Source organism: Montipora capricornis, chromosome 1, assembly GCF_036669925.1.
Source record: "Montipora capricornis isolate CH-2021 chromosome 1, ASM3666992v2, whole genome shotgun sequence".
NCBI classification, from domain to species: Eukaryota; Metazoa; Cnidaria; class Anthozoa; order Scleractinia; family Acroporidae; genus Montipora; species Montipora capricornis.
The window spans coordinates 47,629,658-47,642,157 of NC_090883.1; the positions used below are offsets into that span (position 1 = coordinate 47,629,658).

At 39.9% G+C, this 12,500-nt stretch overlaps 2 protein-coding genes across 2 annotated transcripts in view; both read right to left on the minus strand.

Moving 5' to 3' along the window:
• LOC138015672 (uncharacterized) overlaps window positions 1-12,500 on the minus strand; it is a 145,215-nt gene that overhangs the window by 60,689 nt on the left and 72,026 nt on the right. The window lies entirely within an intron of this gene.
• Window positions 1-12,500, minus strand: part of LOC138046610 (spartin-like) — a 25,474-nt gene that overhangs the window by 9,737 nt on the left and 3,237 nt on the right. The window contains exons 3-9 of the mRNA XM_068893218.1: window positions 11,648-11,840; window positions 9,942-10,035; window positions 9,540-9,721; window positions 7,792-7,887; window positions 6,038-6,486; window positions 4,035-4,061; window positions 1,436-1,513 (exon numbers count right to left, since the gene is read on the minus strand). Of these exons, the coding sequence (XP_068749319.1) occupies window positions 1,436-1,513; window positions 4,035-4,061; window positions 6,038-6,486; window positions 7,792-7,887; window positions 9,540-9,721; window positions 9,942-9,961 (852 nt within the window). The 5' untranslated portion in view covers window positions 9,962-10,035; window positions 11,648-11,840. The remainder of the gene's footprint in view (window positions 1-1,435; window positions 1,514-4,034; window positions 4,062-6,037; window positions 6,487-7,791; window positions 7,888-9,539; window positions 9,722-9,941; window positions 10,036-11,647; window positions 11,841-12,500) is intronic.

The window sequence follows — 12,500 nt, forward strand, 5'->3', positions numbered from 1 at the left end:
AAGAAAGAGCGAAAGGGGATAATCGTCGATATTGCTGTACCAGCTGATGTAAGAGTAGGGGGAAAAGTGGAAAAATACCAGGAATTGAAGAGAGAGATCGGAAGATTGTGGAAACTCAAAATGGTAGAAGTCGTACCTGTAGTGATAGGAGCCCTCGGAAGTGTCACCAAAGGATTTGATAGGTGGATTGAAAAGTTAGGGATACCATTCAAAGTAGCAGTAATGCAAAAAACTGCCTTGTTGGGAACTGCAAGGATATTGAGGAAAGTGTTGGAAATGAAAAGAAGTTATATTTCTGTTAGCCTTTGGTCATTTGTTATGACTCGCCTAACAGAAGAAAAGACGGCAATGGCAACAGCCAGAACATGATGTTAACAAAAAAAAAAAAAAAAAAAAAAAAAAAACAAAAAAAAATATAATAACAATAATAATAATAATAATAATAATAATAATAATAATGATGATGATGATAATAACAATAATGATTTTATTAAAGTCTAGAGCTTATACAGCCAAGAACATTTGAAATAGTCTACTAATCAGGGAAACTGGAAAATTAATGTCATCAAAGCCAAGTCGATCTTATCAAATGCTGGTTTTCATGAGAAGGGAAATAGGGATACCTGGAGAAGAACACCAAAGAAACGAATACAAAACCAAAAACTCAACCCTTGGGACGTTGGGCCCGGGAACCGAGCTCCTCTCATGATGACACCACTGCGCCAACAAAGGCAGTATTCAAACATCCTATTCTCGCAATAGGCCATTTTCGAAATATCAGTATTCAGCTTGATAGTGAGGCAGAGAGGACAAAAACAATAGAAACAAGTTGAAAAATGAAAGTGAAAGATATTATCATATTATCAACTTTCTTTTGTCTTTGTCCTCTAAACCTCTCTTTCAAGCTGAATTTTAATATATCGAAAGTGGCCTATTGCACTGGGGCAAGCATTGAATAAATAGTTCACTATTCAACAAGCAGGTTAAGCTTTGTAAACTAGAAATCACGCAGTCACAGATCACTTGTGCATATTTATCAGAAATGGCTCTTGCATATTGCATTGCAGACCTGCGGAGGGGTTGGCGCAGTGGTAAGATCTCTGCCTTCCGACCATAAGGTTCCGGGTTCCATTCCCGGTTCTGCCGAGAGTGGAATATTTGGCGACCTTCTTTTTCGCTAAAGTTCACTCAGCTTTCCATCCTTCCGAGGTCGGTAAAATGAGTACCAGCATGCATGGACTGCTTAGAAGGCTGCTATTTGCGCCTGTATATGCTTCCAGTCCGCTGGGGGTAAATTGATCATTGTAAAGCGCCTTTGGGACGTTAGTGATAAGGGCGCTATATAAATGCACCACTTTTTTTTTTACCAGACTCTTACGCGCGCTGCAATACGAGATTGATTGGGTGAGCAGTACAAGCTAGTTTTAAAGCATACCTTGTGCATGAGGTGACCGCCAACTTCAGCTCCTTTGGTCAGGCCCCAGGCGATGAGTTCTGCTCCGATCTCTATCCCCTATGGATGCCGGAAAACAAAGTAAGCAGTGGGTACTACATGTTGAACGTTCGCCCTTGGGTAATTCTCCAGAGGCTTAGATCGTTGCATTTTGCCCGTTAATTAAGGCCCTACGTCTTGCCGAGAGTAACCGTGAGCCCACCTGAAACCGGACAAGTTCCATTGTAAATGGATGGAGCTATGGATTATGCCTTCTAAGACTCAAACCACTTTTACTGAGCTCAGACACACCACGAAGGGAACGTACTTATCACGACATTCTAAGGGGTTTTCATGATATGTCAAGTTAGAAAGCAACAACCTATTTAATTTTTTCTCATTTTGAAATGAGGCCTCCAGTGAGCATCAGACTCAAGTCTTCTTACTATTTGCGACTTCAACATCTACGACGGCGACGTCGACGAAAACATCACCTCAAAATATAACTTTGCACTATCGTAAGTTTCTCACAGTTAGGCCATCTTGTTTGCGTCGTACAATGTGGGCAAAGTATCCTAAAGATTAATTGGTGCGAGCGGTTTCAATAGTGACTGAAAGGTTCACATTTGTACACCCGCGTTGTCGTCAAAACCTCAGATTTGGTGATTCCACGTCATTGTTGCGCAGAATACCGCACGATTATGGGCTAAAATACATGCCGCAAGTGCAACACGATTATTCTTCAGGTTTTAAGCAATGATATTGTTGTTTCGTGGCGTTCTCGTTGACGACCTCGTCGTAGGTACTAGGGAGATTAGGGAGTTTAAGAAATGACAACGGCTACGGCTTGCTACGGCAACGACAACGCCAAAAAGCAGCGATATTATTGGTTAAAAGAGGAAAAACTGATCGTGCTGCTCGTGCGGCACGCATTTTTGTACATTTCTCTTCCGTACTCGTCAAAACAACAACGTAAAATGACCAATTTTCGGGTGAATCTTCCCTTCTCTCTCTTTGCTTCAAATCCGTACGTACCAATCTGGTTATGGCATACTTCGCTCATTTTGTACAACATAAACAAGGTGGAAACATCGCGAAACACTTAGGATAGCAGAGACTAATGGTTTGAAGTGACGTTTTCTTCACCGTAGCCGTCGTGGTTTCTTAAACTCCCTATTACGAAACGAGGACGACGACGGCTACGAGGACTTCCTTTAAAAATACAAGTTCGCGTTATTCATATCATTACGAAACCATTTCATGTCGTTTCGTGTTAAAAATGTGTAGTAACTGTCGAGGAATTAAACTGCTATGACTCGGTTGGAAGCGTAGACTGAGAACTGAAAATTCATCGTCACGTGCTAACGTCCTCCACAGAACCTTGAATTTGGTCATTTCACGTCGTCATTTAGGAGATGACGGCAAAGAAATGTACCAAAATGTAAAACGCACGTGCAGAGCGTGCAGAGCCATTGTTTTTGCTCACTAAAGCTATTGTTTTGTAGCCTTTTTAATATGACAAGGGTGTGGTACTTCCTCAGAAATGACAATGGTCGGAACGGCGCTTAATTCAGGGGAGAAAATGAAAATTCATCCTCAAGTGCTGACGTTCTTCATAAAACCTTAATTTAACCATTTCACGTTGTTGTTTTCTGAGAAAAGAAATGGACAAAAATGAAAAACGCACGTGCAAGGCACGCAAAGCTATTGTTTTTGCCCACTTAAAGTATGCAAATTTGTGACATTCTTGTTGCCGTCCCGTTGTCGTTGCTTAAGCTCCCTATTAGGGAGTTTAAGATCTACGACGCCGACGTCGACGAAAACGTCACCTCAAAATATAACGTTGCACTATCGTAAGTTTCTCGCGGTTTAGCCATCTCGTTCGCGTCCTACAATGTGGTCGAAGTATCCTAAAAAAAATTAGTACGAGCGGTTTCAGAGCAAAAATAGAGAATGAAAGATTCACATTTGAACGCTCACGTTGTCGTCAAAACCTCAGTTTGGTGATTTCACGCCGTTGTTGTGCAGAGAACCGCACGACTTTGTGCTAAAATGCGTGCCGCACGTGCAACACGATTATTTTTCCTCTTTTAGCCAATGATATTGTTGTTTCGTGACGTTCTAGTTGACCACCGCGTCGTAGATCTTAAAGTCCCTAATAGGGACTTTAAGATCTGCGACGCGATGGTAACGAAAACGTCATTTAAAATTGCAAGTTCAGGTTTATTAATCTTTTTCGTCGTTATTTCGGCTTGTCTAACTTCTAAAAACTAGTGTAACTCTCCTGGAACTGAATTAGGAGGTGCGGCATTGAATCTACGACAGAAAATTCAAATTGGCTGTCTTTTGTTCACGTTCTCCGTAAAACTTGAGAATTCGTCATTTCACGTCGTAGATTTGCTGAAAACGTGAAAGAAATGTACAAAAATGAAAAATGCACGTGCACAGCGTGCAAAGCTATTGTTTTTGCTCATTAAATATGCAACATTTGTGACGCTTTCGTTGCCGTCGCGTCATAGATCTTAAACTCCCTATTGTGTTGTTTCGAACGCGACCCCATATTGACACCAAGCAAAAAGTCTTGCACGCGTCTGTAACATACCTTGGAAACTTTTCTTCCCCAGGATGCCTAATAAAGTCAGAATAAATGAAATTGATATTAAAGTTCTCTCACATACACTGTACGTGCAGTTGAACGTTATGTCCCTGATTATACAGCAATTAAAGGGGTCGTGTCAGTTCATTTTGTGTTGTTCTACTATTACTCGCCCCTTCTTGCTATAAATCTTAACGTTAACTCAGAAATTACTTTTAAAAACACAAACCAAAGCTTCGTGACGAAAAAATGTCTGTCATAAATGTATTTAACAGCTACGAATCTTTGATCTGTTCGGCCTTCCCAGCCGAAAACTGAAGTGCCCGATTATTTGAGGGAATAATTTTTTTTTTCAGAAATAGATACGTTAACGTTACCTTCCACGAACTTCCCTAAGAACTGTCTGCTTCCCTAAAATGCTAGCTGACCTTTTTGCCTGCCAAAAATTGCGATAATAGCCTTGCGGAACAAGTAAGTAAGGGACCACTTCCATATCCATGGTTGCAAAACTTTTAGATGTTTAGTAACGTTGTTGTTTTCGACAAACCTCGATAAGTCTACGGGGGATCCGGCCAAAGATTAGAAATTTATAGGCAACATTTCCTCCGAACAGGTATTTCGCGAAATATTCTCTTGGGTTTCCTTTGCTAGGGAAATGTGACAACATGGATGTCCAATGTCAAAGATGTTCCCGGATCCCGCCAAAAAACGCAGGTTGCACCACAGAGTTTCACATTGGCATACATGTACGTGCTCATGGAGGAGTGGATTACGGTAACCAAAACCAAACTCCCTCGCACAGATGGGTTACCATATTTTCTTACCAATGGTGCTCCGCGCGCGAGTTCCGCGATTTTTAGATATAGACAAGTACAGTAGGGGGACGAGCATCATCGGACATCACAAGTGGATGGTATTGCAGCCCTCTGGGTTTACAATTCCCAGCACCCATGCTTTACAGTTCACACAGCTTTCCATCCATTATTTTAAGGTCAGTAAAATGCCAGGGACAATGTCCATACATGTAGCTCAATATTAAACTTAAACAGTTGTTCCATGTATTAAAATTTAACCTAACCCATTGCCCACTGCGTGAGAGGTGTAAAGTAATACACGATCAAGAAATCACTTCCTTCCAATTTAATTCTTGAATAGCTGACACACAACTGATCAACAAACAAAACTCGAAATTGTACTGGAAGATGAAATCTTTCAATACAATTGCAAACAATTATGCTTCATTTAGACAATTTAGATCCTAGCAGCAAGGCGGAACAAATGTCGCATGAACCAAGTTCGATGGCCTCGCGCGCATGAGACGCCTACACCTGAATAGCTCCGTGGAAGTCAGCATTCGAACTTGTAATCGGAAGGTCGTATAGGTTTGACTCCTGCAAATGAGCACTGGGATTTTTTCAGTGCGTCTTCAAGTCAAAGTCGAAAACTAAATCTCTTCAAAACTTGAAATGATCGCAAAAATGATTGAAATGGCCAGAAGTGGTATTTTAGGGGCAGAGTCACACTAATTTTATAGTCACAATTCAAAACACTTAAAAGACGTCTTTCATCAATGAAGACCACAATAATGCTGTATTCTTGTTGCCAATAAGCAATGAAGTGCACTAAAGTTATTCCATGCTGTTTGCAGCCAGGGATGGAGAGGATGCCAATGGATTGCAACTTGAAAAAACTGGTCTTGGAGACACCTCCTCAGAAAGTTGCCAAAAATTAATATGAATAGGTCTTTGTGCCATAAAGATATTTCATATCTTGTCAGTGGGTTGTCAGGAATTATGTACGTGTGAGCTAATGAACAAATTTAGATTTTGACCCAGGTCTGACCTAAAGACAGAAACTTTAGCATGATGGTGCCCCTTTAAGATGAGGTGAACTCGTATTAGTCATCATTGTTCTTGCTCTCTTCTGACGATAAAACGTAGGACTCTTTACACCAGCTCCAGAAGTTACAAACTATGACGCAAAATAACCAAGTTAACACGTCAACAAACCTCATTTCCAGTTGGTTCCACATCACCGCTTGGTCTTACTGCAACAGCCCTAGAAGCACCACTCTGGTCGGTAAACTCGACAACACCAACTTCTCCAGCTGATACATCTTTATCTCCCCTCCTTTCCACCTCCGTTGGCCCTTGTACATCTTCCAACTCTTCCTCGGAGGTATTTGGCGGTGGAGTGTAATGGTGGAAATCTGTATAGCATGTTAGAATCCTTTCAAACCTCTGCAAGTCCATGGATGAGATATTTGGGTTCAAAATGAGCCCTACTGAAGCAAAGGCCTGTTGAGGGCGTGGCTTTGACGATTGGGGTGAAGATGCGTCGATGGTGATGTCTGGGAACATGTAAGTGTGACGTTCTGTATTGAGTACCGGAGATCTGCCTGGAACCATCGGAAACATCCAAGCACCGCACTGGAGAAAGGCTGGAGCTTCGTGAGACCCTAATAAACATAAAGCAGTATTAAAATTATTACCGGTAATACACTATTAATTTAAATTAGTGTTTCTCAGATGATTGTGAGTTCGGCAGGTCTTGCATGCTGCAAACGTGTTATTCGCCTCTGCTATAAAGATTCGCCACACCTGCATGAGAACAGATTAAGTGTTTTACCAGGAGTAGGCTTGGTCTACTGGAATATAGCGTAGTGGATTACTAAACAGTTGTGCAGGGTATGTATCTCACCCTGTCCACTGTGTGGAGTTGTCTTCAAAAATTTCAAAGTCAACCCTTCACCAGGTGTTTTAGCAATATTTTTCCCAGGAGGTCATCAGGAATTGTCCGCTGTGCATTTACAATGTTATTGATCTAACCTGTAGGGTAAGCAGAAAAGCTGAAAACACGAGCAAAGTCGTGGAAAAATACCCTTTGAAAAGAGCCAACTGGTTGCCATACATGGACATGCTGACCACTCAATTACAAGGCTTTCAACCATTTCATGTTTAGTTGTTGTTACACTAAGGGCGCGTTTTCTTATCCAAAATTCTGGAATAAGAATGGTAGGTACAGAATGCTAGGAATAATTCGGTTTGTCTGCATAAAAAAAACGTCAGTCGAGATGAGCGGTCCTGGAACGAGTATAACAAATATGACGGCCGACGAAGAGGCTGACCTTGCTGCCGTTGTCGAAGCAATTTTCCTTGTCAACAAAGAGGAGGAAGAAAATCGGGAGACTGTTTTGGATTTGCTGAATGTTTTGGCAGTCCTATGTACAAAGGAGAGGCAATCAATTGCCAAATTGCATTTTTCTTGTACGAAACATCACTGAAAAACCTCGTACTTTTGGTACAATGAAAGGAGAAGCAATGTTTCATTGCGTCCAAAAGTGTAACCTGATTTTTTCTCCGGTAGAGACGTATTTGAATCCGCAGCGCTCATCTTGCCGTCCGCCATCTTGAATTTTCATTCGCAACATTCTGTTCATCCTGCCCCTGTGAGCAGAATGGATGGAATGGCGGGTTTTCTGGAATAGGAATGCGGCATAGAAAAACGCGCGCATTTTACATTCTAGCCATTCTCATTCCAGAATTGTGAATTAAAAAACGCGCCCTTAGATTCTCAAATTAGAGTGGCTCTGTCAGAACACACTTAATAACTACAATTAAGCATTTTCACCATAAACGAAGTATGGGCATAGGGATGTCTACTGTACAATGGAAAAGACAAAACTATTGGGCATTCAACCTCTGCATTTAAATCTTAGACTGCTGATTGCTGTTAGTACATGTATTTGTTTGCTTCTTTATACCTGGCTTGTAGTTGAGAAACTGGAATGCATGAAGTGTTTGTGGTTGTGACAGTGTGGTAACAATGCCTTTGCCACTGACAAAGAACATCTTAACACCTACAAAAATGTTTAAAAAGAGAGAGATTCACTTCCAGGAATAGATGGACTGAACTCAATCTAGAGGAAGATATTTGTAAACTTGTCCAGACAAGTAACCTGGCCACTGATCATTCCATGTTACTGAAAACGCACCATTTATAGGATTGTAATGCCACCATTTTCACCAGAAAAGGAGTCCCACCACAAACACATGTAAAATATCAATCTAATGAATAAAGTGAGAGATACATGTACAAATGCCTTATTTCTCCTTCGATCCTAACGTCACAAAGTTCATACTAGTCTTAGGAAAGATAACAGCATGTCTGTTTTTCCACAAAGGTAATTCTGGAACAAGAAGACAGCCATCTCAGATAGACCAATGTTTCCAATACCATGAGTTCTCTTTGGGCATTATCTTCCATTTGAAATTTTATCACAAGATCAATCTATATGGGTTTTTATGACTTCTACATCATCTCAACTTAACACAGAAGAGTAAATAGACAAGTAGATATGAGAGAGTGTTTCTTTTCCAACAAACAGTTTCATCACACACAATGAATGCATCAATTCCAGAATAACTGTTATAACAACAAAACCCCACCTGAATCATACATTGTGTACAATGTAATAACTATTATAAAATGAGGCTAAATACAATTTAGGCAAAGTTAAAACCAAGCCAATGCAGCAGTTTTTTTCCTGGGATATTTGGAGACTCCAGGGAGGTATGCAGGGGCAATGCAATGTCCTTTGGCTCAAGTTGCCTTGAATCTTGTTCACTTGTTTGCTTGCTTTTCTCCCCGGGGAGGGGACTCCCATATGGAACAGACCGGGATGCTCGTCGGAAATTTTGAATTTACATGTAACCCCTGAAGGAGACCATCTGGGCGTGGCTCAAGCTTTTTGTGACCCTTAAAGGAGACTAATCTGGGCGTGGCTTAAGGAAATTTTGACCCCTAAAAACAAGTTAAAAAGAAAATTTGACTTCTGTTTCTCTTCGCGTAATTCTGTGTTTTTTCTCCCTAAATGAGACCTTGGTGGCTTAAAATATTGGCGCTTTGCCCGGAACACCCTAAGCGAGACCAAAATCCAAAATTTACACCCATAAGCGAGACGACAAGCATCCCCGTCTGTTTCATACGAGAGTCCCCCTCCCCCCCCCCCCCCCCCCAGAGTGCTGCCTCCTCTCTTGCTACCTTTACGGCACCAACAATGTGTATCCTCCCATAAAATTCATTGGAGGGTACAAATACCAATTTCATTGACGTAGTGTTTTAATGAACTCCTATTATGCAAAATTTGTCATACTATTCTCATCAAAGGAGTTCAAAGGAGACCAGACAGGGACTAGAGGGAGAGAGGAGCTAATTTAGAACCACCTTGGTTAAATACACAAATTTACGTAAAAAAAATTTGGAGAGTAGTTTTGTTATTTTAATTATTTTGAGGAAACATCTCAAGGAGAGTGCTGAAAATAGTAACATTTCCAAGCCTCTAAAACCTTTTGAGAGTCATTGTTAATTTTTCTTCATGCTATCATCTGTCCTTGAACAGTTGAACCTGACCCTCCAGTACCAGCTTTCAAGCCCCTCCCAACACCCACTTGATAAAAGCTCCCTTGTCCCTCAATAATTTAGTGCACTGTACTATTTGCTAGTACATACTGTTTTCTAAAACCAATAGTTCCTGTACATCCTCCCATGTAGCTCCATGTTCATCTGGTTCATCTCCATTAGCATGGTATCCATTTTGACTTAGGCCATCAACAATTTCAGCACTGGGAGCAGATGGAGCACCCAAGCTAAGTGTTATAGCATCTATCCGCTCTTTTACTTGTTCCTTAGCCCTTGGAGAGAAACAGGAAATTAATTAAAAGTCCATTTTTCTGACCTGACGACTAATCTACTGTCAGTAGTTTATTAGGGGCCGTACAGTACAATGTATGTGTGACTACAGATGCATGGCTTTGGTCATTCCTGTTTATAGTGCATGATAAAGAAAGACAAAATAAAAAAGAAAGACAAAATGCAGACTTGGAAAATGCCAAATTTAAATATAATGCTTACGACTTCATCTTCTGCTGCATTTGTTTAGCCCGTTGGCATTCTGTCTCAGGGCCACTGCAGTGTACACTCAATCCGACAACAAGACTGCGAAAGCCTAAATTAAAATTCAAAACATAAAAATAAGTTTGCAAACTTTTAGGGAGGGGGGGGGGGGTTGGTGTTTTGCGATTTTTAGATATACATGTAGAGAAGGACAGTAGGGGGACGAGCATCATCAGACATCACAAGTGGATGGCATTGCAGCCCTCTGGGTTGACAATTCCCAGCACCCATGCATCACAGTTCACACAGCTTTCCATCCATTATTTTGAGGTCAATAAAATGCCAGGGACAATGTCCATACATGTAGCTCAATAACTTTGACAGTTGTTCCTTCTACTAAAATTTAACCTAACCCATTGCCCACTGCGTGAGAGGTGTAAAGTAATACACGATCAAGAAATCACTTCCTTTTTTCTTCAACTTTTGAAAGTGTGTTTGCATATCACTTGACTAGCAAAAGGTTGAGCTTTGATTTTTATCCAGAGGGTGTTTACTTTGAGTATGCAGTAAGTTTTGGTTTTCAATTGTAATGTTTAAAAAACGAGCAGCAGTGTTTTATCAGGGTTTAAAAACATGAGGCATAGCTGAGTGTTTGTAGACCTGATAAAACATGTGCCGCGAGTTTTTTGAATGGCTTAAAAAACATTCCACAAAGAGCGTGTCCCTTTGGACTCAAAACAATGGTTCCAATTGTGAGAGGTGAATATTAGCATACAAGAAAAACAAGCTATGCCTTATTAGTATTCTTTATAATTATAAAGAATACTACCGAGGAGTGTTTTATCAGGATATAAAGCTCATACACGTGACATTTTATCGGTGTTTTGATACAAATGTAGGCTGTTAGGCTCATGAATTATTAATGAGTTTCGTAAGGGCCACCATAATTTACTCACACTCCAAACTGACAAATTTCAGCAGCTTATTATATATGCAAAACACAAGTTAAATAAAAGCCTGAAAGCCCGAAACTCTTTTGCTGCTCTATGTACACACGCAATGCATTCTTACATGTAAACTATTGCATCTTTGACGGAATTTTCTCCTCGATCCAGCTCTCTCAAGATTTTAAAGTTAGTAACCGCAGACCATTACATTGGTAAATTCCAATTAAAATACATGTAAACAGGTGTCTTTTTAATAATAATAATAATAATAATAATAATAATAATAATAATAATAATAACGTCTTTATTAAAAGCATCTGATAAAATTACATATCTGATGTAACAGTAAGAATTACAGTGATTAAGATGAATAAAAAAGACTAAATTGATTAAAAATACATATGGGGTATTTACACAGCAAGATTATATTATTTTAAAAATTAATCTATTAAAAAAGCTATCTTTAAAACGTTCAGTGTTAATGCAGGGCCTGACGATGGAGACCGTGAATTGTGGTTTTAGTATATATACTAAAACAGTGATAAAACATAGGCTTAAAAAGAGCATTTTAACTTATTTATTCCTGCAACGATTACAACATTTTAGGGCGCAAGTTGCTAGGAGGTGAATAGCAAAGGACAATTTATTCGGAGTTATGAGGAGACAATCAGACCGCACCTCTACCACTATCTTAATACATACGTCTAAAAATAATTATTATCTTTATACTTATGATCCTATTGCAGTACACATTTAAATACTCTTTACATGATTCACCTTTGGCATTTGAGGATGGCTCATATCTTTATCCACAACAACTCCTTTGACCAGCATTGTGTCATCCAACCTGCCACCTTCCTTGCCTTCTACCTTGATGAGTTCAAAATCAACATCTTTCCTCTCAAGATCTGCCACAGACAATACTGCTTCCACCGCAATCTCAGCCAGCTTCCTGTGACATCGGCTGACACTGGGAGATAAAAAGGAGAAGCTTCATTAAGATCCAAGAAGTTGTTACCATGTATAATGTTGACACAGTGACATTCTTAACCATTGACTTTAAGAGTAATGCATGGATTTCTTGAGTGCTTGATGGCTTTCAGTCACATTGCTTGGTGGCGATGTTTTTTTTTTTTCAACAAAACAGAATATGATGTTTGTATAACAGAGATCATTTTCTGAAGAATGAGTTTTGATTGTTAAAAACTGATAGGACACATTGCAAATCATTAAGCTTAGAACTAAATCTAAGGCTTCTCAGTTCATGCAATGCTCTCAACCATAGAGCAAGTTGGTTTTCAAGCATTTCCAACTATACTGCGGTGCAAAAATAAGTTGACAGTCTTGACCCGATCCTCACGAGAATCGAGGATCGAGAATCAAGTCAAGGATCGAGACTCGATTCACTCGAAATCAAACTCAATCCTCAATTCTCGCAAAATTATCGACACAAAACATTGTCAATTATTCAAACTCAATTCAACTTTTGCAAAAGCGTTACTCCTTGCTTAAATAACAAAAGGAACTGTTTAATAAGAAAACGAGATACAGCGTAGCGGCTATCGTTCCTGTGTGTCCTCTCTTCAAAACTAGAATCTTACATCGTATATTGTGAATTAAGGACGTTCGC